General features: G+C 40.6%; 1 protein-coding gene across 1 annotated transcript; it reads left to right on the top strand.

The window, feature by feature from the left end:
• Window positions 1-3,883: 3,883 nt before the first annotated feature.
• On the top strand, window positions 3,884-24,238 carry blnk (B cell linker). The gene is made up of 22 exons (XM_028468772.1): window positions 3,884-4,048; window positions 4,369-4,434; window positions 4,547-4,593; window positions 9,002-9,042; window positions 10,768-10,873; window positions 11,040-11,143; window positions 11,232-11,301; window positions 11,416-11,487; window positions 14,897-14,922; window positions 15,013-15,041; window positions 15,214-15,264; window positions 18,688-18,715; window positions 18,804-18,855; window positions 19,018-19,072; window positions 19,158-19,185; window positions 19,324-19,354; window positions 21,026-21,101; window positions 21,240-21,268; window positions 21,358-21,404; window positions 21,495-21,578; window positions 23,168-23,323; window positions 24,001-24,238. The coding sequence occupies exons 1-22, from the start codon at window positions 3,945-3,947 to the stop codon at window positions 24,115-24,117; spliced, it is 1,419 nt and encodes a 472-aa protein (XP_028324573.1). The 5' UTR covers window positions 3,884-3,944; the 3' UTR covers window positions 24,118-24,238.
• Window positions 24,239-25,357: the final 1,119 nt, after the last annotated feature.

Genomic DNA, 25,357 nt, shown 5'->3' with positions numbered 1-25,357 from the left:
ACATAATCAGGAAAATGAACCAGTAACATTTACCATGACAAACTACTTAGTGACATCTTAGTTCTTTATAAATCATATTGAAATATTCCAACAAACTATTGACCACAGGATTAGGCTTGTTTCTAATTTCAGGCTTCCAGGCTATTCTTTTTCTTGATAAGTGTTCTGATGGTCAAACAAATGTGCAAATTTACATGATTAATCAAAAAGACACACCTCATCAATTGTTCCACTGATCATCAAATGTCCCAAACAACTGAAACAGCAGCATGGGCACTTTGAGAGCTCTACAGTCAAAGTCATTTTTTATTTGCTTGTTTTTTTGCCAAATCATATTCATTTTCTGGCTTTACATTAACAATAGCAATGCCTTTGTGTTTGTTGCCCCTATTGCCAATTTTACCAGATTTTCTTCAGGTTAATCTAAGTTATTAGAGATCAGGACACAACAAAAGTTTTTATGTTTTAAAGGTTGTTTTACTCCTTTTCTTTCATTGTTGTCATTGCTTATTTAACGTAACATTTGCAACAGTTTTAACATGACTGTATCATTTCCATGTGCACCAGTAGTTTCAACGCTGAGGCTTAGGTTCAGGCTCTTATGGAATGCTGCCACCTTCTGTTAGTTATTAAGTATTGTGTCTCTGAGGTCTCAGTACAGAGAATCCCAAGCATTTGGATATTCTGGTGGGAATCCATTTCTCTGTACTGTACATTTGATGTCTTAGATGTCACTCTTCAGAATATCTCCAATAGCCAAATATAAAACAGCCCGGTTTTGTATTTGGATCTTTGTTCCCTCTTTTTTCTTTTTGTGATGGTAAAATATGTTGAAGGTACATTGATTACTTTAGGTATTATCAACACATTTTATTACATTTACAACATGTTTTCGGTTTAACACGAGCATTTAAAAAGTACATTTAGAATGTCTCTGTATACACTGCAGATCATACATTAAGTATACTCTGAGTGAACTGAAAAATTGAAAAACTTGATTACATTTTTTTTTTACTGTTGTGTAAACAGTTCAGCCAGTCTGGTGACAAGTGTGGAGAAATTGAAGCGGGTGACACAGCACCCAGCTTAAGAATAATGGTGGTGGCCATGGACAGAAGGAAGGAGTAGGTGGTTATACCTAAAACTGGTATTTGGGATCAATGTGTCTAAGGTTGAGCCCAGTCCAAGTTTATCCCACAGCCCAAGACATGCCAGGGCATCCATGACCAATGTTTGTGCAACAACCATTTGCCGGCAGAAATAACGGGAGCCAAGGAACCCCAGGCCACGCCCCCACAACCGAGCAGCCCCCCCAGATGGCCGAGAGGCAGCCACCGCCCCCACACACACACCTGAGAAAGCCCCAGGGAGCCAAGGAACCTGCGCACCCTGCCACCGACCCCAAACCCCAACCCCAAGGCATCCCGCCAATGCCCACCCCCCAGCGCCTAACAATATAACGTTTTGGGTTTTTTTAACAGAAAATGGTGTACAGTCATAGGTGTAAAGAGTACTGATATATTCTACTCAAGTAGAAGTACTGTTACTTGATTGAAATTGTACTCAAGTACAAGTAAAAGCGTAGCTCAATTAAATAGTACAAGTAAAAGTTACTAGTTACTTTCACCCCCCACGTTCATTGTTGGTAATAAATCCTCCCACGGTTCCCTTACAGACAGTAAAAATCTCATTTATAAACTTTAAAAGGAAGAGACCAAATCATGCACAATTGGAACTTCATTTATTTTCCACAAAGGCATCTGTATAAAATAAAAGGTTTGTCAAAATGTAAAATTCCTTTTTAAAATAAAATAATACCAATGAATTCAATTCAAAATTGAAAAAGAAACTCGGGCTTTGAGTATAACCACATTTATGAACTTCTAAAACTGAGAAAATAACCTCCATTCAATGCTGTGCATTATGTTTAATCTGATTGGTTGGCTATGAAGTGATGCATTTGACTGTTGACTGGTTATTTTATTTTTTGTAGTTTCACAATGTCCGTTGATCATTTTAAAACAAAAAATAATAATTTACTCGGTAATGGTTGGGTGTAGAAATGTAATGAATTACTTTACTTCTTTTAAAATGTACTTAAGTACAAGTAAAATTACTGATTTAGAAATATACTCTATATACTATAAAAAAGTTTTGGTCAGCTCACAGCACCGAGACAGCCCTAGTAAGGGTCACCAATGACCTGCTGATGGCGGCGGATGTTGGATGTCCATCCCTTCTTGTCCTCCTTGACCTATCAGCAGCATTTGACACAGTAGATCATGCCATCCTCCTGGATCATCTACAATCCACCGTTGGTCTTCGCGACATGGCCCTGAGCTGGTTCCAGTCCAATCTGGCTTGTCGGACTGAGTGTGTCGCCCTTGGTGGCGCTAAATCTTTTACCCAGCCGGCCACCTGTGGTGTCCCCCAGGGATCTGTCCTTGGCCCGCTTTTATTCACTTTATACATGCTCCCTCTTGGCCATGTAATCAGCTGGCATGGCATGTCATTCCATTGCTATGCCGATGACACGCAGCTCTACATCAGGGTGGAGCCGTCACCCCCTCCATCTTCACCACCAGCCACACTGACAACCTGTCTGGAGGAGACTAAGGCGTGGATGAATCTCAACTTCCTACAGCTCAATAGTTCCAAAACCGAAGCCATGCTGGTCGGCACTCCTCATCAAGTTCAAACATCCCCCATAACCTCTATCACCTTTGCTGGTCAGGAACTTCCACTCTCCGCAGCAGTCACCAACTTGGGTGTGAGAATGGATTCTCACATGATGTTTGACACACACATCAAGCATCTGTACAAAACCTCCTCCTACCACCTGAAGAACCTCGCTAAACTCCGCTCCACACTCTCCCTGCCCAACGCTGAAAAACTGGTACACGCCTTTGTCTACTCCAGGCTAGACTATTGTAATGCTCTCCTCATCGGGATCCCGAGCAAGAGCATTCGCAAGCTTCAGTACATCCAGATCTCCCTCCCCACTTACCAGTGTGTACACGGAAATGCCTCAGCCTACCTAAAGGAACTTCTTATCCCCCAGACCTCCTCACGCACCCTCCGTTCCGGCAAAGCTCTCCTCCTGAAGATCCCCAGAACCAAGCTACACAGCAGGGTGATCGAGCCTTCTGCTTGACTGCTCCGAGACTGTGCATTGCTCTCCCTGACCATCTGAGAGCTCAACAGACTGTGGATTCTTTTAAACACAGCCTAAAGACTCACCTTTTTACAAAGGCCTTTCCTTTACTCGTCATATTTATTGTAGGTCTTAGGCTTTCTTTGTAGCACTTTGAGATTTCTTTAATGTAAAGTGCAATACAAATAAAATGTATTATTATTATTATTATTGTAAAAAGTACCCATAAATCAATTACAGTAACATGAGTACTTGTAATCCATAATTTCACCTCTATGTACAGTTTAATGTTAGGTCCTGAATATAACACAGCGCTTTCCATTACCCAACTAATTAAGAAGTAAGTGTTTAACTATCAAAAAGGCAGCTCCAATTAAAGCAACTCATGTGTTTGTATTTCTAATGAATTGAAGAAGTTATTTGTGAAGAGTTAGAAAGTTTTTTTGCTGACAGTGTCTTAAGAAACCAAGGTCAGACTGGAACCAGAGCCCACGTGTCCTTGATGTGAGTCATTCCAAAGCAGACACAGGCTAAGCTAAAGGCCGTCCTCTGTTTAGTTATCAGCAGCTGCAGAGAGTGGAAATCAAAAGAGCAGCAGAGCAGACGTGATGTAAGAAGTGTTTCTGAGAGTGTGGTAACTGCATCTGTGGTGAGTGACAGGGAGGGAGACAAAAGGAGAAGTGACTACTGTGACGCAAACAACTGATTCCCTCCTCTTTGGGACAGAGACAGCACAAGCACAGTGTTCATATATGATCCTGTAAACAATCTTGTATGCATGGGAAAATAAATGAATCAGACAATGGAAGATGGGTCACAATTGAACGCACAGGGATTGAACATGAACTTCAATGCGCTGGGTAAAATCATGGCTCCTGCATCAGCAAAGTTCCGGTAAGAGAATCGATGTAACGTTAATGTCAAACCGATTTAGCAAAACTTAATAATGTTTGTTACACTGACTCTAACGACTTTAAGAAGAAAAGGAAGAAAATCTGATTACCAAAAGACCAAATGTGCTGATTTTTCTGTTTTATTTCCCTGTTCTATTTTAAGAAACAAAGTTTAAGAGTCATACATAGATCTTTAATGAACAAGTTCAAGAAGTACGACAAATTAATTAATTGTCAATTCAAGTACAAAAAATGCAACGCTGCAAATTAGAAGCTTGTTTCTCATTCATAACCTCCGACTGACTTCAACATGTTTTTCAGACAGTTTCAGCAAATGGTTCAGGACATCCATAAAAATGAGGACAGCTTCCTCAGTAAGCTGAGAAGGTAAACCTGAAGTCATTTCATTGGTAAAAATAAAATGAAGTGTGAGAATCAGTTGTTAAATATTACTGTTTTTATTGAGTTTGATTTACTCAAATTTCTTTGTTAATGTCAGACTGAAAATGGAACAACGCCCAGATCTACCTGCAAGAGACTACAGAGGTAAGAAATCCATATTGAAACAACAATGCATCTTTCCAAGCTTATCTTTTCATTTAGCGAACTTTTGTTTTTCATTTTTTTCATTCATCTGAAACCACATATGGGAAACCAATTACCGGTAGTTACAAAGCAAAGAGAACTCCCACCTGATAAGCCTGACTGGTGCAGATTGTCAGGGTTAGTTATGAATGGGGTGTGTGCAGGTTTGGACTTGATACCAGAGGGAAAAGGAAGTGGGCAGGTGAATCTAAAAAAATATTTTAACAATAAAAAAGAAATAAAAGGTGATCAGTTGAACATAAATAGGGTACTCCCTTAAACCAAACTGACTCAACAACTGTCTGACTGATGTCTTTAGGGCTCTATTCTCCCATGTGCATGTCCAAAAAGCAGTGCAGTGGCGCTGTTTTTGGCTGTGTGCTATTCTCCCCATGTACTTAAGTCAGTCGCTGCGCGCCTTCATCCCAGTGGGTGGAGCAGCCCTGAAATATGGGTGTTCCCATTCAAATCTGGCTTTACGCGCATTCTCCGGTGTGCATAAGTCCTTTTCCTCTTACACACCTCTAACCCTGAAATAAGTGCAGTGCTCCAATAAGGTGAAACATTATATTGCACTAGAAATATGGACTTAGTTACATTTGAAGCCACGCGGACTTGTGCGTCACGCAGCAGCAGCTGTGATCACTCAGCTGCTGCTGCACGATTAATTAAAACAGACGCAGACTTCTGTCCACGTTGGTCACAGTGATTCAACTATTTTCATACTATGTCTAACGTAAAGTCACAGTTTGATCCACTACAGAGTGAAACAAGCTGTCATATGCAGATGAGGATGGACCAGAAACTGTTCCCACACATATTTTAATGAGGCTCAGCTCAGGTCGCTTTTAACTATTTATATTTAAAACTGTGTATTATGGAAGCCAATAGTTGTGTTTCACTGCAAACATCCCTCTGTATTAAAGCAGGACGATCTGCGGCCGCGTTATTTCTTCATTACTCCAGCGCATCTAACTCGGTCACGATTTACAGCGATGATGATGATGATGAAGGTGATGATGATCAAGGAGAGAGATTTTGACTGTGACTCAGTCACACTGCAATAATCTGATCAATGATCTGATCAAATCAACCTGTTATATTGTTTATCAATGAAGGCGTTTCAAATTAAAAGTGAATTGAGGAATAAATAGGAGAGACTGATATTAGACCTCAGCAAATGTAGAGAAGGTAGAATAGGTCATAAAACCTCTAAAACGTAACCTGGACCTAGCCCATGGAGTGCCTAATAAACACATAGAAGAACCTTAAAATCAATTCTGTATTTCACTGGTAACCAGTGAAGAGAGACTATAACTGGACATATACAGTGGTGTGAATAAGTGTTTGCCCCCTTCCTGATCTCTTACCTTTTTGCATGTTTTCCACACTTTAATGTTTCAGATCATCAAACAAATTTAAACATTAGTCAAAGATAACACAAGTAAACACAAAAAGCAGTTTTTAAATGAAGGGTTTCATTGATGAGGAAGAAAAAAATCCAAAGCTACATGGCCCTGTGTGAAAAAGTGTTTGCTACCTAAACCTAATAACCGGTTGGTCCACCCTTAAAAGCAACTACTGCGATCAAGCGTTTGCGATTACTTGCAATGAGTCTTTTGCAACACTGTGGAGGGATTTTGGCCCACTCATCTATGCAGAATTGGAGGGTTTTTGAGCATGAATCGCCTTTTTAAGGTCATGCCACAGCATCTCAATAGGATTGAAGTCAGCACTTTGACTAGGCCACTCCAAAGTCTTCATTTTGTTTTTCTTCAGCCATTCAGAGGTGGACTTGCTGGTGTGTTTTGGATCATTGTCCTGCTGTAGAACTCATATTTGCTTCAGCTTGATGTCATGAGCAGATGACCAGACGTTCTCCTTCAGGATTTTTTGGTAGACGGCAGAATTCATGCTTCCATTTATCACAGCAAGTTTTCCAGGTCCTGAAGCAGCAAAACAGCCCCAGACTATGTTTTACTGTTGGTATGATGTTACTTTTACACCAGATGTAATGGGACACAGACCTTCCAAAAGTCCGTCAGTCCACAGAATATTTTCCAAATATCTTGGGGATCATCAAGAGGTTTTCTGGCAAATATGAGACAAGCCTTAATGTTCTCATTGCTTAGCAGTGGTTTTCGTTTTGGAGCTCTGCCATGCAGGCCATTTTTGCCCAGTCTCTTTCTTATAGTGGAGTCATGAACGCCGACCCTAACACAGGCAAGTGATGCCTACAGTTCTTTAGATGTTGTTGTGGGGTCTTTTGTCACCCCTAGGATGAGTCGTCGCTGTGCTCTTGGGGTAATTTTGGTCGGCCGGCCACTCCTGGGAAAGTTCACCACCGCACTGTGTTTTTGTGGATAATGGCTCTCACTGTGGTTCGCTGGAGTCCCAAAGCTTTAGAAACGGCTTTATAACATTTTCCAGACTGATAGATTTTATTTACTTTTTTCTCATTTGTTCCTGAATGTTATTGGATCTCGGCATGATGTCTATAGCTTTTGATGCGGTGGCTGGGAAGTGTCAGGTGAATGCATTTACAGAAACGAACACAAATGCAAACAGGTCACAACACAAATGCAAACCGGCCACAACGGAAGTGTTTCCGACGGACCGGTATTACAGTCGGACAGTCGGACGGGTATTATGATATGATAGCCTGATGTGAAAAATATAAGAGTATCCTAATCAACTTTCACTTACTTTCATACGCGTTTCAATGTCTTCTTCTTGTTCTTCTCTGTTCTGGTGGGTTAAAAACATCCGCCAGAAACGTGTCCGTCTGTAATACCGGTCCGTCGGAAACACTTCCGTTGCGGAAACCCGGTGGCCGGGAAGTGTCAGGTGAATGCATTTAAAGAAATGAACACAAATGCAAATAGGTCACAACACGAATGCAAAATGGCCACAACGGAAGTGTTTCCGACGGACCGGTATTACAGACGGACACGTTTCTGGCGGATGTTTTTAACCCACCAGAACGTCCGTCGGAAACACTTCCGTTGTGGCCGGTTTGCATTCGTGTTGTGACCTGTTTGCATTCGTGTTCGTTTCTGTAAATGCATTCACCTGACACTTCCCAGCCACCGTATTTTGAGGATCTTTTGGTCAACTTCACCTTGTCAGGTAGGTCCCATTTAAGCGATTTCTAGATTGAGAACAGGTGTGCAGTAATCAGGCCTGGGTGTGGCTACAGAAATTGAACTCGGTTGTGATCAACCACAGTTATGTTTTAACAGGAGCTGGGGGGCAAACACTTTTTCACACAGGGCCATGTAATGTAGCTTTGGATTTTTTTTCTTCCTTGATAATAAAACCCTTCATTTAAAAAATGCATTTTGTGTTCACTTCTGTTATCTTTGACTAATGTTTACATTTGTTTGATGATCTGAAACATTTAAGTGTGGAAAACATACAAAAAAGTAAGAAATCAGAAAGGTTGCAAACAGTTTTTCACACCACTGTATGTCCTCCGTGTAGAATTAGTTTGTTACAGTAATCTAACTGGGAGAAAATGAAAGCATGAAATAGAGTTAGTAGATCTTTGGGGGTGGGGAATATCAAAATGCCTGAAGACATGGGCCGTAGTTGTGTGACGGTTCAGCTGCAGGAAATTGTTATCCATCAATCCATGAAGAATGGTAACAACAGCAAACCACTAGCAGCAGAAGGTTTGACAATACATATGACGTCAATTTAGTGCCAAAAACCTGCGATGCCTTTATGCGCTTTTTAAGTCACCCAAATGAGGACCTGTGTCAAAGTAAGCCTTGGAAGGACATTTTGTGAAGTGAGAAAAGTGGTTTATACTCCCACAGGGTAGCAGTACACACATTGAATGCAGCCAGTTGGAACTCTATCATCAGATGTAATTCAATATCTACTTTATATCTAGAAAAATTACAATAATGTCATTCCAAAATGTGAGAACCAATCAATCATCAATTGCTACTTTCCTTTTAGTAGTTGTAGACAGATGATCTGCAGCTAAATAACGACAAAACAATTGGTTTCTATAATGGTTAGCCCATCTTGAAGGCTGATACCAATGAATTACGATGTCTTATCTGTGATAATGATTTGTGCTGAAATGAGGCTGCACTTTGTCCTCCAACTCTGATATTTAAAAGGCTGAAATGATGACAAAGGGGGCGTGTACAGTTTTCCAGTTAGTTATAACACTGTGGTTGAATCGTTTGTTCTAATCCCTCACAGTAATCCTCTGACCTCTGCTCCGTGCTGGTATGAATGTGTTGAGGTGTACACAGTGCAAATGTTTGTGTTCTGAGATCTGAGGATATGGATGTAATAAGACAGGATCACATGTCTGATCATATCCTTAAAATTGTGACTCATTTGTTTATAGATGACAGCAGAGAAGTGGAACATCAACTGTCTGAAGCTAGTGTAAGTGTTTTCCAACTTGTATAAATTGTTGAAAAATTGCAATAAATTTGTTTTACAAAAACTCAAGTCAATAGCTGATATCCACCAACCCTATCATGTTACAAGGTGTTATAAGCTACTGCATACAGGTCATTAGTCCATCACAGGCACAACATGAATTTACTTCAGCATTAGAATCAATTCAGTGAATATATTTTGGCAGTGTGGGAAGAAACTTGAGAACACAAAGGAAACCTACGCACACTCAAGGCTGAGATCTTTTCTCTATCTTACTGATTGTATAATAATTGCTTAGTGGTCCTTGCGCAACACATTTTTAAATGTAATTCTAAAAGCAGAAGGTGGTAAGAATGCAGTTATAATAAATTAGGAATACCATTGGAAATTCCACGTTCACAGTTGTGTATAGAAGTTTCTTAAATGTTCAAACAAATGAGGAGGGGAAACTGATATAGAATTATTAAAAAAAAAAAAATTTCAAATCAATGTAATTGGAAATTTTCTAACGTTTGTTAAAAAAAAAACCCACAACAGATTCACATTTTTAAAAAAAATGCTCCACAGAGCGTTTCAGAGAAACTGTGATCCACAATCACAGAGGAATTCCCACTTCTGCAAACATGAAACATATATGCTCCATACTATTGTTACCTCCGGGCCCAGCTCATGATGAACAGAGACGATGAGAGATTGTGTCCATATCTTTCATATAACAAGATACAGTGCAAGCATGTTTATAATGTCAGAAAACCACTTGTTATATGAACAGAAGAAATCTAATACTCTTAAATCAGTTTTTCTTATTTTCCACATCCACCAATCTTCTGCAAACATATGTATTATCCCTCATTAATGAGGGCAGGGCTTTGTCAGGGGTTCATAATCTTGGGGTCAGGACCCCATTTAGGGTCACAAGACACTGGGGGAGGGTCCCCAGATGTATTCAAGAAACTTGTATTACATTTTTTGAACAATTTCAGCTCAGTTTTCTTTAGTTTTACGCTTTTTCTGCAACCACACCAAACTTGCCATATACTCGTTTCACTAACACTTTAGTTTAGGGAAAACCTATTAACCATTAAGTAGTTGCTTATTAGCATGCAAATTAGAAACATATTGACTCTTCATTAGTCATTATTTAGTACTTATTAATGCCTTATTCTGCATGGCCCTATTATACAACCAGTAAGCCATTAACTAAAGGTTTTCCCTCAATAACCTCAGAATTATTACTTATTAGCAGTAAGTAAGGAAGTTGTTATATATGAAGGACGTACCACTTTTTGCATACATGTTGACCCATTATTGTCACTTTTAACCTCTTTTCACCATATTTCATGCTTATTTTTGCCAATTTAAACAGATTCACCATTTTTAATGCCCATTATTTGCCATTTTAAACTAATTATTCCCAAATTACTTTACCCCAACCCCCATTTCTGCCACTTTTAAGCTAATATTGACACTTTGAACCTTTTTACCACATTTTCTGTCCTTTTTTGGCCACTCTAATTTGCAACTTTCAGCCAAAAGTTGAAAAGAGAACCAATGGCTTTTATGAAGCTTTTCATTATTATTTGTCACTGTTGTATGTATTGTTTTGCATGTCAGTAGAAAAAAGCATATTCAAATGCAGGCTGTCTAGTTTTGAACTGTTATAGACATTTTGAACTGATAAAGTGTTTTGTTTTTCACATTTACTTGACAAATTACGTTTTTTCTCAGGACAATGACATGTATGAGGATCCACGGGAAGAGGACAACTATGAGCCTCCACCAAGCCACCAAGAATTCACCACAACCCCCGCTGCTCCGCCTTCCGTATACCTCGGTCAGTGTTGCCATTACACACGTTTGACGTATTTGTGTCTTTTTTTCCCAATTTCTGTATGTTGCAAAATTTGCCTAGTGAGCTGCTGCTGAAACTCTCCTCAGGGTTGAAACTTTGAGATAAGCAATTGATATTTTATGTTCCTGTTTCTGCTTCCCCTTTCCAGACAGCTGCCTCGACAGGCCCAGCAGACCCCCTAGGAAGCCAGTACCCTCAGGCAAAGCATCCAAACAACTACCACCTGAGCCCGCCCACCAAGACAGCGATGATGTAACACAACTTTGACTCATTTCACAACTTCTTCTTCACCATGTCCCCTGAATAACATCTGACGTTTCCTTTGTTGTTTCTATTATAGGACTATTTAAATCCAGACGTCTGTAATGGTGACGACGACTACATACAACCTACAGAGAATCCTCCTCCCAGTAAGACACACATCATAAGGACTTTCAGAGTGTAATTCATCAGTGTATGCATTGATGGACTTTAACCACAGGGAAATGCATATAACATGTATCACAGTCCATTCTTTCTCTCAGATCCATTGTTTAACAAGGGAAGAAGCCTTCCTCTTCTGCCCTCACATTTACCAAGTCACCAACCCAAGCCTGGTAGGTGCAACAAACACTTCACTAATAGACCGATTTCAATGTGGACAAACATAAGACTGACATGACTGATCTGCACGCGCATACTAGGTGCAAAAACCATGTGCGTCCAATGTCACATATCAGTTACTTATATTCGCTATCAGTTGTTTACATATGTGACGCTCGAAAACTGACCGTGTATTAACCACTGTTAAGGCTCAAAAATAGTTGGAAGTTTGTAGAAAGCTTGTCACCTCACTGAGGACGCGGCCGCTTATTTAAGGAAACTCAGTTTAAGTACAGGTGAACGACTACAGGACCCAAAAATGAGTGGTCATCCAATGTGCGCTCCTGGCCCCGATGTTCAATGGCCAGACATTAATACATATCTGATAGTAAAACCCAGTGTATATACGAAAGAAAACCTAAAAGCATTAAGTCTCTAGATGCTTATAACTACTTGTTATGAACGGGCAGCTAGACGGGCTGCTGTACTCCTGTTAACAAAGATTTCCATGTATTTCCGCGTATTCTGATCAGTTTCAACGAATGAGTTTCCATCTCTACATTACGTCTCCTCCTCACTGTCCCGCATGGTCACTTTTCACTGGATTCAGACTGAGATAGCGCTCCATCCGCTCCCTGTGCTCCATCGCCTCAGCAGCAATTACGTTGAAACGATTGCTGCTGAACAAACTTGGTTATTTGGCAACTTTAAGCTGTTTATTTTTATCATAAACTGGCTGATTTGTACTTTATCCGGAATGTTTCAGCGCTCTCTCTCTCCGTGTGTGTGTGTGTGTGTGTGTGTGTGTGTGTGTGTGTGTGTGTGTGTGTGTGTGTGTGTGTGTGTGTGTGTGTGTTTGTCAAATACGTCAGCTGTCAACCTCTGTTTGATAGCACGCAACCATAAGTCTCATCTATAGAGGAGTTTGGACTATTTTTCCCACAATGCATTGGAAGGCTTCGTTTACACGCAAATTGTTGTTGATCATTCATCCAGTGATAATGCCGAAAAACTTGTGCTATTATCAACTGCCACAATTGAGGTGGGAGAGATAAAACTAGCTTTTATCACATCCCTAAGGTTATTTCTGGACAGGGGGAACAATGTACAATGTAGTTCTCTGGTTGTTTTGCACCAAGCCTGCGTGCATGCACCTAATTTAGTATGCATATGTCACACAAAATGGGTCGATTGGTCCATTTTTTTTAACCTTCAGTGGATTGTCTATCATGTCTGAAACATTATTCTTTTTGTGTGCTTATGCTGCAGCTTTAACCAAAATACATGAAGCTCCACTTATTTAAGGTGCTTACTTTCATGATTGAAAGAAAAGCTTGATTTTGACCATTGATCATTAAATCAAAAATATGGTTTTCTTTGCACTCAAATAACTTTACTATCACTGATATGTTATTGCACATTTTATGCTATGAAGAACCAGAGTCACAATCTTTTCCCTTTTCAATAAAGGTTACATTTTTTAACCCATTTGTTGAAATTTTTACTGCGATGAGGGCGCCATGGAAGTAATTTATTCTCCAAAGGAGGTGCAACAGAAAACATTTTGGAACCACTGGACAAAGGGTCGATACAATTTTGTTTATGTGGGTTTGTATCTCTTTTGTCTGTTGTTGGCAGTGTTTGGAATAACGGCGTTTAAAATAACGGCGTTAGGTAACGGCGTTATTTTTCAGTAACGGGGTAATCAAACTAATTACTTTTTACGCCGCTACAACGCCGTTATCGTTACTGAACGTTAAATGCAGTGTGTTACATGTATTAATTGAATAAACTGTTATCCGAAAGCATCCCCGGCTTCATACAAAGCTGTTGTGAGGAGGTGGGTTAAAAACAAGGTGAGCGATTATGATTCGACATCTGTTATAAACAACTCTAATTTAATGAAGCATCTCACAATGACACACGCATCTAAAAAAATCTGAATTCTTTGGCATATAGCAACTTTTTTTTTTTAACAGTAACGCAAATAGTTACTTTCCTTGGTAATGAGTTACTTTTATTATAGAGTAATTCAGTTGCTAACTCAGTTACTTTTTGTAACAAGTAGTGAGTAACTATAACTAATTACTTTTTTAAAGTAACATTCCCAACACTGGTTGTTGGAGCGGACAAGAATAATAATAAGGTATATTTGTCAATCAGCTTTGAGTTTGATGAGAGCCTCACACCAAGATCAAATCTGTGCAGTTTTTATGTTCTTCGTGGCATTGGCTGACATGTACAACCTGTATACTAGAGATTCTCTAAAATAAAAAAGAAAAGCTCAAGATGCTAATGTGTGAGTCTGAGAGTTTGTGATTGCTTTAGTCAATGAAAACTGGCATCATTTTGCTGTTTGATGTTTTTTCTGTAATAGATCTGTTTCACAGGTTGGTCCTTTGAATTGGACAATTGTTGCACAGCCACAATACGTATTCAACTTTATGCTTCTTGCGCCGCACAACATCTTAACGTCTTCAGAACTAATACTGTACATGAAATCAAACAGAAATTAAACAAGAATTACACAGTGCATAACTACAGATCCATGAATTAAAGTGAAAGCAGGAAAACTACACAATATACCTCAATGGCCGCGTGTTGTGTAGATATATTTGAGTCAGTAAAGTCTATTATTTCTGAAGTCTAAGGAAAAACTTTAAAGTACTTGTTAAAATGTAAACAATGGGTGATCCTCTAACTGTTGTGGTAATTTCACACAAAGAAAAAATGGTACATTCTCACAATTTCAACTTATTCAACATTACATGAACATAAAGTAATATATGTATTTTATTAGCATTAAATACATACACAACCATGTAACTAGTATGGACAGCAAAACATTCCCCCTACATACGTATTCTTGAATTTTATTATTACTTTTATTTAAAAAAATAAAATTAAATCTTTAAGAGTCATTAACAATTTGTATGGCTTTTCTACGTTTGTTTTACTTGTTTTTCTTTTCTATATCTGTGTTTGGATTAACCTCTGGTCTTTTTGTGTCACTGTGGAGTCACTGTTATACTTGTTATCTATTTTTGGGATCAAATCAGAGTAAAGTATCATCTGTTTCATGGGATATTGACTGTCCACACCAGATTTCATTGTTGTCAAATGACTGTACAGCAGTAGGCTATTCATAGCCTCTGTTATCCTTGGACAAAGCCTTCTCTTTTGTAATTGTTGTTGAGAGGAAACATATGCATGGTAAATGGGGGATCTCTACAATGAAAGCCTATAACACAGTGTGTGGAAATGCCCAGAGCAGGCGTGACAAAGTCAAGGCCTACACGCTAGAATAATTTGGCCAATGGTGTTAAAATGAGGACACAATGATGTTAAAATGTAACATTTTTTCTAGTAGGCCTACGATAACAAATGCACATTTTTGATGATTTTTGCATATTTCATTCTTAGACTTTCATAAAGCCCCCGAAAGCAAGGTAAGCTGTTTGTGCAGCACACATTTAATGAGGTGTTTTTTCTTTTACTGTACATGCATGGTCATTGTTTGCAGTTCTTTCTCTTTGCAGGAAAACTCTTTGACTCTCCCAAAAAGCAGGTCAGTCTTTGATCCCAGTCACTTTCAGTACATCTGAATACTTGGAAAGTTACAATAAAATGAAACACTAGCCCTACATATTAATTAATAATTTCGCGATTATTATGTATGTTCTAATGTGTTTTGTTTTCAATCATTCAGCATTTTACTTCATGCTCTTTTGTACTTTCAGAAGCACAGTGTCACCAAGGATGTGTGTTTTACCACAAAAGCCAAGGCGGAGGTAGGAAAGTTAAATAAAAGGATCCAATCAAAATGAGTGAAGGGAAGTCCCTTATTGGGCATTGTGTGATAATATTGATTCACTGCACTCACATTTAAATTTAGTTTTGCTTATGAAGCATGTAATGCCCTCCACAAACGGTTCATCCATTGTAATTTATCAGTACCCCCAAAGGCAAAAATACATATACGTAGGATTCATATGACATCCCTGATTTAAAACACATGGAGTGGAAGGGAGGGAGGTTCAGTCCTTCCAATAAATGTCCACTGTGGGATTAAACCAAAACAGCGTAGTTAGAGAAAATATTTCAGAATCTTCTAAACCAGTTCTAACTATGGCAACGTTTACATGGGAACTTTAATTCCTCTTTAAAGCAGAATAAAAGTTCATTCTTCCTTAAACTGACCTTGTATACACTTAATTCCAAATGCTAATTTATTTCTAAATTAAACTTAAATCCAAATTAAGTGGCTGGTTTATTCCGATTTTCATTCCGAATTAAATAATTTCTCTTTCTTGTAAACACCTAATTCCGCTTCAAATTTATTTCGGTCATTCTGCGCATGCGCGACTTACAGTGATGACGTGCGGATGACGATATAGTCCATGATGGCGACCCGGACACCAGCTGACACTGTTTACTTAATTAGAGCCTTAAAAGACATCGATATAATGACAAGTGTGGATCGACGGAAGAATAGACATGCGGACATTCACAAGGACTTATTACACACGGACACGCAGACTTATTATACACACACGGATGTCGGCAAACGGAACGGCTTCATCAGGGCATGAAGCACCAGAGCTTTACTAATGATGCACAGGTCATTAAAAAGTTATTTTTTCCCTTTACGTTGTGTATAGAGGAGATAGAACAGCTGTAGCTGCTGCTCTCTCTCTCTCTCTCCTACTCCGCCGAGCAAAGTGAAACCGTGTGTTATTGTGGAGCTGCTGCTTCAAAACTACAATTAAATGAAAAGAGAAAAGAGTGATCATCCATCCATCCATCCATCTTCTCCCGCTTAGCCGTTTCCGGGTCGCGGGGGCAGCATCCTCAGTAGGGAGGCCCAGACTTCCCTCTCCCCGGCCACTTCCTCCAGCTCTTCCGGGGGGACCCCGAGACGTTCCCAGGCCAGCCGAGAGACATAGTCTCACCAGCGTGTCCTGGGTCTTCCCCGGGGCCTCCTTCCGGAGGGACGTGCCCTGAACGCCTCACTAGGGAGGGTTCAGGGGGCATCCTAATTAGGTGCCCGAGCCACCTCATCTGGCTCTTCTCGATGCGGAGGAGCAGCGACTCTACTTTGAGCAACTCCCGAATGACTGAGCTTCTCACCCTATCTCTAAGGGAGAGCCCAGCCACCCTACGGAGGAAACTCATTTCGGCCGCTTGTACCCGTGATCTTGTTCTTTCGGTCATGACCCAAAGTTCATGACCATAGGTGAGGGTTGGAACGTAGACCGACCTGTAAATCGAGAGCTTTGCCGCACCAATCCGCCTGTCGATCTCTCGCTCCATCCTTCCCTCACTCGTGAACAAGACACCGAGGTACTTGAACTCCTCCACCTGGGGCAGAACCTCATCTCCAACCCAGAGAAGGCACTCCACCTTTTTCCAGTCGAGAACCATGGACTCGGATTTGGAGGTGCTGATTCTCATTCTGCGAACACACTCGGCTGCGAACCGATCCAGTGAGAGTTGAAGGTCACGGTATGTTGGAGCCAACAGGACCACATCATCTGCAAAAAGCAGTGATGCAATACTGAGGCCCCCGAACCGGACCCCCTCAACGCCCTGACTGCGCCTAGAAATTCTGTCCATAAAAGTTATGAACAGAATCGGTGACAAAGGGCAGCCCTGGCGGAGTCCAACCCTCACCGGAAACGATTTCGACTTACTGCCGGCAATGCGGACCAGACTCTGACTCCGGTCATACAGGGAACGAACAGCTCCTATCAGGAGGTTCGATACCCCATACTCCCGGAGGACCCCCCACAGGAATCCCCGAGGGACACGGTCAAATGCCTTTTCCAGGTCCACAAAACACATGTGGACTGGTTGGGCAAATTCCCATGACCCCTCAAGGACCCTGCTGAGGGTGTAGAGCTGGTCCACAGTTCCACGGCCAGGACGAAAACCACATTGCTCCTCCTGAATCCGAGGTTCAACTATCCGGCGGACCCTCCTCTCCAGCACCCCTGAATAGACCTCACCGGGGAGGCTGAGGAGTGTGATCCCTCTATAATTGGAACACACCCTCCGGTCCCCCTTCTTAAAAAGGGGGACCACCACCCCGGTCTGCCAATCCAGAGGCACTGCCCCCGATGTCCACGCGATGTTGCAGAGTCGTGTCAGCCATGACAGCCCCACAACATCCAGGGCCTTGAGGAACTCCGGGCGGATCTCATCCACCCCCGGAGCCCTGCCACCGAGGAGCTTTTTAACCACCTCGGCAACCTCAGCCCCAGAGATAGGAGAGCCCACTCTCGGGTCCCTGGGCCCTGCTTCCTGATTGGAAGGCGTGTCGGTGGGATTGAGGAGGTCTTCGAAGTATTCCCCCCACCGATCCACAACGTCTCGAGTCGAGGTCAGCAGCGCACCATCCGCACCATACATAGTGTGCACTGATCATGTGGTTTTCTATGTTGGAGCCGAAAAGAAAAGGTTTGTTTTGTGTTTTTATCCCGATAGACGTGACACATCTTGTTCTCCCCTGTCCAATCAGAGCCCTTCCCAACCCCCAGACCTAAAGCGGAATTGAATAAAGCCGAATAAACCGGTTTTCCATGTAAACCTCAATTTGTGAATTACTATTTCCATGTAAACACAAAGCAGATGTTTTTATTTTTTTTTTTTAAATATTATTTTGATATTACCCATGAGTCGGCTTATGTGGGGCGGTGCTTGTTTCTTCAATTTCTAAATTCCCTCCAATGCTAGTCACAAAAATGTATAAACAGGTGACAAAAACGTGGCAAAAAAGCAGTCACGAGTGCAAAAATAATGGGCAAAAAAAGAGGACACAGGTGGTACGTAATGGCAAAAGGTAGCTTAAATGAGCAAAATGAGGCAATCAATAGTGAAAAAGGGCAAAAATGTGGAACAGAAAGAGGCAAAATATGGGAGAAAAGTAGTATTTACTGGGCAAAAGGTAGTATTTTTTGATGAGATGTCGCAAAAATGGTTAAAGAAAGGACAAAAATTGGATAATAGTGTCAAAAAGACAATAAAAATTGATTAAAAAAAATAGGAAAACTGATATTTCATGGCAAAAGGAGGTTAAAATCTGGAAAAATCTGTTTTATCTAGAACTAAAGTAAACTTTAAAAAAAAAAAAAAACTTATTGTACCTTTAAAGTTTGGTGTTTAACTGAGTATTCACTCTCACTTGTCTATTAATGTGGGGTTGTTTTTTTCAGGTTGAGTCAAAGACGCTCTCCCCCTCCTGTAAGCAACATCTAACATGCAGGTCTTCACAATAAACAGACACTATACAGGAAAAGGATCTAATCGAGCAGATTGTGTGGTTTTGCAGGTTCGGGAACCAACAGCTGACGATGAATATGAAGTCTGTGATTCAAATAATGGTAAGCTTCAAATTTAATAAAAGTCAGAACAGTGTCTTAAAAACTCAAAATGAGTTACACTAGAAAAATGTGGTGTCCAGGCGGGAGTGGTGTCTTATGATGTTATTCAAAACATACAAGCTGTTTGAAATGCCAGATGTTAGACTATGTGTAATTTTCCAGGCTGCGATGAAACACCTGCAGAGAAACCACTGCTACCCATACCTCTGCCTAGAGAGTGAGCGAGCAGCACAGTGACATGTATTCATTAAATGAATGTTTATTACTTACATTAATGAGCATCTTTTGACTGTTTTCAACAGGAGGTCACCAAAACCACCACTAAAGCTGGTATGAATATCAAATCTTATAAATACAGTATCTTACAATATCTTGTTGTTTTTCTGTATGATTGTTGATGTGATTATTTCACTTAGGTTGAATATGATGATTTGAATATACTTACTGTATGATTTTTTTTTATTTCAGAGGGTTGAGGTAAAGCCAAGGCCGTTGGAAAGTAAGTGTTTAAACTAAGCCCAGGAACTCCTGATTAACTCATTCCATCAGTTCATCAGATATGAAATCCTGATTTTTGTAACTATTGTGCAGATAGAAAAACACGATACATTTGAAATGCTTCCTGGAAAAAGATATTCAATGACTTGGTGATGGGACGCCATCATCACAGTAGCTTTTACCTAAAAAGGATCATCATATTGCTGATACATAATACAAATTACTCCAGCTGTTAGTCTTTGCAAGGCAAGGCAAATGTATTTGTACAGCGCATTTCATACACAATTCAACTCAATGGGCTTTGCAGGCTTCTGCTTTGTAGTGGACTGGTTGCATAGCAGCAGTGGGATTTTTGAATACTGCATCCTTTCACTGAGCAGATTAGTTTTTGTGCTGCATACATTACAGTAAACTATAGTATTTTTGACAACCTTTGTGGTGTTTGTAAACGGTAAATGGACTTGATTTTATACAGCGCTTTATCACCACACTGAAGCAGTCTCAAAGCTCTTTACATATCAGCTCATTCACCCATTCACTCTCACATTCACACACCAGTGGGACAGGACTGCCATGCAAGGCGCTAGTCAACCACTGGGAGCAACTTAGGGTTCAGTGTCTTGCCCAAGGACACTTCGACACATAGTCAGGTACTGGGATCGAACCTCCAACCTCTCGATCAGAAGACCACCCACTACCACCTGAGCCATGGTCGCCCTGTAGAGTTGTCCGTCATCGACACAGCTTCTGGTAAAAGTCACGTGATATGTCTAAAAGGATGCCTGAATGCACACTTAAATGGTAATGTGCGTTGCCCATACATTGTACACAGGGCTTAGTCCTGGTGGTTTAATGCAGAAGCTTAATTGGTTTCTCCAATCCCTCACCAGTATGGGTTGTAAGGTAAACAGTATTCATTACCAGCGGGGGGTGGACTGGCCATCTGGCAAGCCGGGCATCTCCCCGGTGGACCGTTGACCCAAAGTGGGCCGGTCCGCTATGTGTTTTTTTAATGATTATTTATTACCCATGATGAGGCGGCTTATTTGGGGTGGTGCTAGTTTCTTCAATTTCTAAATTCCTATCAATGGGAGTCACAAGAATGTAAGGTGACAAAAAATTTAATAAATGTAAGGTGACAAAAATGTTGCATGAAAAGAGTGAAGAGCGTCAATTAATTGGGCCAAAAAAGAGGAAACAGGTGGAACGTAATGGCAAAAAGTAGCTTAAATGAGCAAAATGTGGCAAACAATAGTGAAAAAGCACAAAAATGTGGAACAAGAAGAGGCTAAATATGGGAGAAAAGTGGTATTTACTGGACAAAAGGTAGTATTTTTGGATGAAGTGTCAAAAAGACAATGAAAATGGACAAAAAAAATAGAAAAACAGTGATATTTATTGGCAAAAGGAGGTTAAAATCTGAAAAAAGTGTCAAAACATTTTGAAAAGGGACAAAAAGGAAGGAAGTTGCAAAATAGCCAAAGAAAACGAGTAAAAAAGGGTTAAAAAGTTTCCCCCTGGGGAAATCATAATTAAAATTAAGGCAAAAAGAGCCGTATGTTGAGCATTACTGGCTTACTAACTGCGCTAAATTTTTGTCCCATCCACCCCTGATTACCAGTAGGTGAAGCTTTACAAACACACTGACATGGATGTGTCTGTATTTCCTCAGGCAGAACGTTGCCTGCGGTGCATGCTGACCAAAAGATTTCCCCAAAATCTTTTCCGCAGGAACTAACCCGACCAAAGTAAGACGCTGCTTGACATTCCTTAGAGCTTCTCTGTTTGGTTCAACAAAGAACCAGAATCTGAGGAAACTCTGAGAGATAAAACCTCAGCTTTGTGCTGTGCAGTTGCATAATCTCTCTTTGTTGGCTCACTTGCAGGATCCCTTTTATACGTTCAACTTTCTCCAGTAAGTTTGGCTTATTTTAGTGTTTAACAGTTGAAGGAACCCTTTACAAATAATACATGTTTCATCTTATTTATCTTATTTCCACTCAGAGCCAACTGAGGAACAAAGCTCCACGGAAAATGAGACTCAGGAAAAGGTGTAATTCAACAAAATCTGACAGTAAAATAAAAATAAAATTGTTAAATTTTAACTAAAAGTTTGTTGTTTTTTTTGTTGCTTATTTCAGGATGCAGACATCGTTGAAAAGCCATGGTTTGCTGCTACATGTTGCCGTAAAACTGCTGAAGACGTTTTGGTTCACTTAAACAAAGTGAGACTCATATGGTTGAAAAACCAAAGCTGGTAGAAGTTTAGATAAGAGAGAACCATTGGAAAGGCTTTCTATCTATGTTGTTTATTTTTATTCTAAGGGAATTGTAAATCTATGTAAATGTGCATTTTCAGTGTAGGTATATATATATATTTAGTATGACTTTATAGAAGCTAAGTGGCTGGTCTATCTAGTATATTTCATGTGTTCCAGTGCACACATTTGTAATTGTCTTGTACATATTTTTGGAATTGATTTTAATTTTTGAAATTTTTTTAATGATCACACACCTCAGCCTCCCTGGCAAGGTCTATTGAAGGCTATTGGAGAGGAGCATATGCAGGATAGTCTAACCTCGGATTCAGGAGGAGTAATGCGGTTGTCGTCCTGTTTGCAGAACTGTGGAGCACCTCTATAACCTCAGCAGGGTCCTTGAGGGTGCATGGAAGTTTGCCCAACCAGCCCATGTGTGCTTTGTGAACTTGTAGAAGGCATTTGACTGTGTCCCTCTGGCATTGCTGTGGGGTATAGGGTATCTGACCCCCTGATACAGGCCATCCATTCCCTGTACGACCGGAGTCAGAGCTTGGTCCACGTTGCCGGCAGTAAGTTAAACTCGTTGCCAGTGAGGGTTGGACTCCGCCAGAGCTGCCCTTTGTCACTGATTCTGTTCATAATTTTTATGGACAGAATTTCAAGGCGCAGCCAGGGTGTTGACGGGGTCCTGTTTGGTGGCCTCAGGATTGTGTCACTGCTTTTTACAGATGATGTGGTCCTGTTGGCTTCATCAGGCTGTGAGCATCAGCTGGATCGGTTCACAGCTGAGTGTGAAGCGGACTCTGCATCTATCCATCGTGGCAAAGAGGGAGCTGAGCCAAATGGTAAAGCTCTCGATTTACCGCTCAATCGTCGTTTCTACCCTTACCTATGGTCATGACCGAAAGAACAAGATCACACAAGTGGTACAAGCGGCCGAAATGAGCTTCCTTCGTAAGGTGGTTGGGTTCTCCCTTAGAGATAGGGTGAGAAGTTCAGTCATCTGGGAGGGGTTTGGAGTAGAGCCGCTGCTCCTCCGTATCGAGAAGAGTCATCCTAATCAGGTGGCTCCCCGGACACCTCCCTGGTGAGGTATTCAGGGCATGACTCACCGGTTCGGCAACTCTGGGGGATAGCCTCAGGAACCCCCGAGAAGAGCTGGAAGAAGTGGCCAGGAAGAGGAAAGTCTGGGCCTCGCTGCTAAGGATGCTGTCCCAGCGACCCGACCACGGATAAGCGGCAGAAGATGGATGGATGTTTTTATGTCTATCGAATTCATCATTTTTCTCTTTTTTGTCTCTTTTGCCCTGTAGTAGTCGTTGTAGTTTTGTAGCTTTTTATAAGCATTCACTCACATTATGTTACTTAGGGCTGTTTGTCTGTTGTAATTCATTAACAAATTTTGGATTTTGGATTTTGTTTAAATTTTTAAAAGTTGTTTTGTGCCCAACTTAAAACCTGTGTTCTGTTGAAAAGTAATTTTAGAGAATTTGCTTCATGTATCCAATATTTTCTCACTTCACTTTGACAGAAATCATTTTTTCCTGTTTCAGGATGGAGGATTTCTGGTGAGAAATAGCTCTGGTCACGTTGCACAGCATCCCTACACATTGGTGGTGTTTTTTAATGACAGAGTCTACAACATCCCGATCCGCTTCATATCGAGCACTCAGATGTACGCTCTGGGAAGTGAGAAACAAGGAGAGGAGGTAGTGTGAGGCTTTTTATCATTGCAAACCTTACAGTTAGATGAAAATTGCCATTTTTATTGCAGGAAGTAGGGCTATGTGCAAACTGTTCATAAAGTTTCAGGTCGAACAAACACCACGTCGGGGAGAAATTTGCTCCACAAACACACACACACACACACACGCAGACCTGTCTTGCATTATAGATAGATTGATTCTATGTTCTGTATAATAAATTAGACGCAGAGTGCTGGGGGTGGGCAAAGTGTTGGAGGACCCAAATGTAGACGGCTATGTGAAGACTGACAAGACGGGAGGGTTCAAGAACTAAAGACAAAACTAAGAACTAAAAACTAAAAAAAAACACATTGCACACCGACAAACCCCAGATCATGACACTGAGCTGTGGGAAACAATAACTTAGAAAATATTTACAGTGTAATCAGGAGTGCGTTGACGTTGTCATCGCCATTATTTCTGTTCTCTGATTACTCAGATTTCCGCTTCTTTCACAGTAATGTAATGTCTGACTTAGCCATGAGAAAGATAGTTATAGAAACCAGTTGAATTTGTTATCACATTGACGTCAGCTACATGTTTATGAAAAAAAATACATTTAAAGAGGTTAAAATAAACAGATTAGAAACAGAGTTTTTCTTATACTTACCAGTTACCTCATTCTTTCTGTCCCTCTTCAGCATTTTACCAGTGTGTCCCACATCATTGAGAACCACCAAAAGAACCCTTTAGTACTGATTGACAGTCAGAGTAACTCCAAGGACGCCACCAAGCTTCTCTACCCAACGAAGCCCTGAATGAAGACGTTGAAGCAGTTCCTCCTCAGCTGTCTATCGTATTTACTGGCAGACTGTTCAGTGCCAAAATCACACTCAACTGCAGAGTTTCACAGCTTTCAAATGCATGAAGTATCAAAAAGCCCATATTTAAATGTTCTTAACTGGCAGTACACACACAGTCACGTATTTTTGCAGCAGTGTGGGTTTTTGTACAGCCTGTTGTGTCAAAGAAGTATTTTAGGGTTGGTTTTTTTTCATTAAAAATGGTCATCATCAGATGTCTCCCTGTCTGTCTGAGTGTTTGCTCTATGACCTCATGCTGCTCATGCTCACTTCTGCCACCCATCAATCAGTAATTGCATTAAAATTGTCAGCGTGACAATATTGGAAACCAGACTATAAATGACCAGCAGTCAGGAGCCTCCGTGCATTCCCACAAATTACACAATGGCCTATGTAGGACTTCTAGTGGTGAGCAAATTCATTGCATGGCCAGTCGCCCTGGTCTAGCATAGATTTACGTATGGAAAGTTGATTGAGCATATGTTAGTGCTATATAGAGAACCAATGGGAAGGTTTAGAATATGCCCCGACCCCACCCACTCATTAGCATTACTTTAACAAGTGTGTCTAGTAAATGTTTTTCTCCTTCAATAAGTACTAGTAAAATGTAAAACTGTACTAGTTAACTAGTAATGCCAACAAGAGGCCTACTAGTGCAAATAGTGACATTTTGAGTCTCACTATTTCACTAGTAAGACTAAAGGCAAGGCAAATGTATTTGTATAGCGCATTTCATGTACACAAGGCAACTCAATGTGCTTTACATGATCAAAAAGTGCAACAGACAACAGCTTAAAATCAATAAGAACATTAAAGTAGGCAACAAAACATTTAAAATCATCAGTGAAAACATTTAAAATCATCAACAAACATCAACAACAACATGAGGAAAAATCTCCCTCTAAATCATACACAGTAGAGAAAAAAAGGTGCCTTTAACTTTGATTTAAAAATGTTCATGTCACAGGATGATAATTGGGCATCCAGTATTTTGCACAACTAATTTGCTTGTTTGTGTGTGTGCTTTTATTTTGAAGTGTTCTTACTGTTGTGCATTGCTGCGCTTGTTATTTCCTGTTTTAATCACTTGGACCCTCACACCTGTGGCAGACTGTTTTTCAATCAGCTTTGATCCAATGAGCATAAAAGCTGGGGGCGGACAATTGACGAGAGAGCGGTCTACGGAACGGAGAGG

Source organism: Gouania willdenowi, chromosome 15, assembly GCF_900634775.1.
Source record: "Gouania willdenowi chromosome 15, fGouWil2.1, whole genome shotgun sequence".
Lineage (NCBI taxonomy): Eukaryota > Metazoa > Chordata > Actinopteri > Blenniiformes > Gobiesocidae > Gouania > Gouania willdenowi.
Note: the sequence above shows the minus strand (reverse complement) of the source record. Positions and strands in the feature narration are given on the sequence as shown.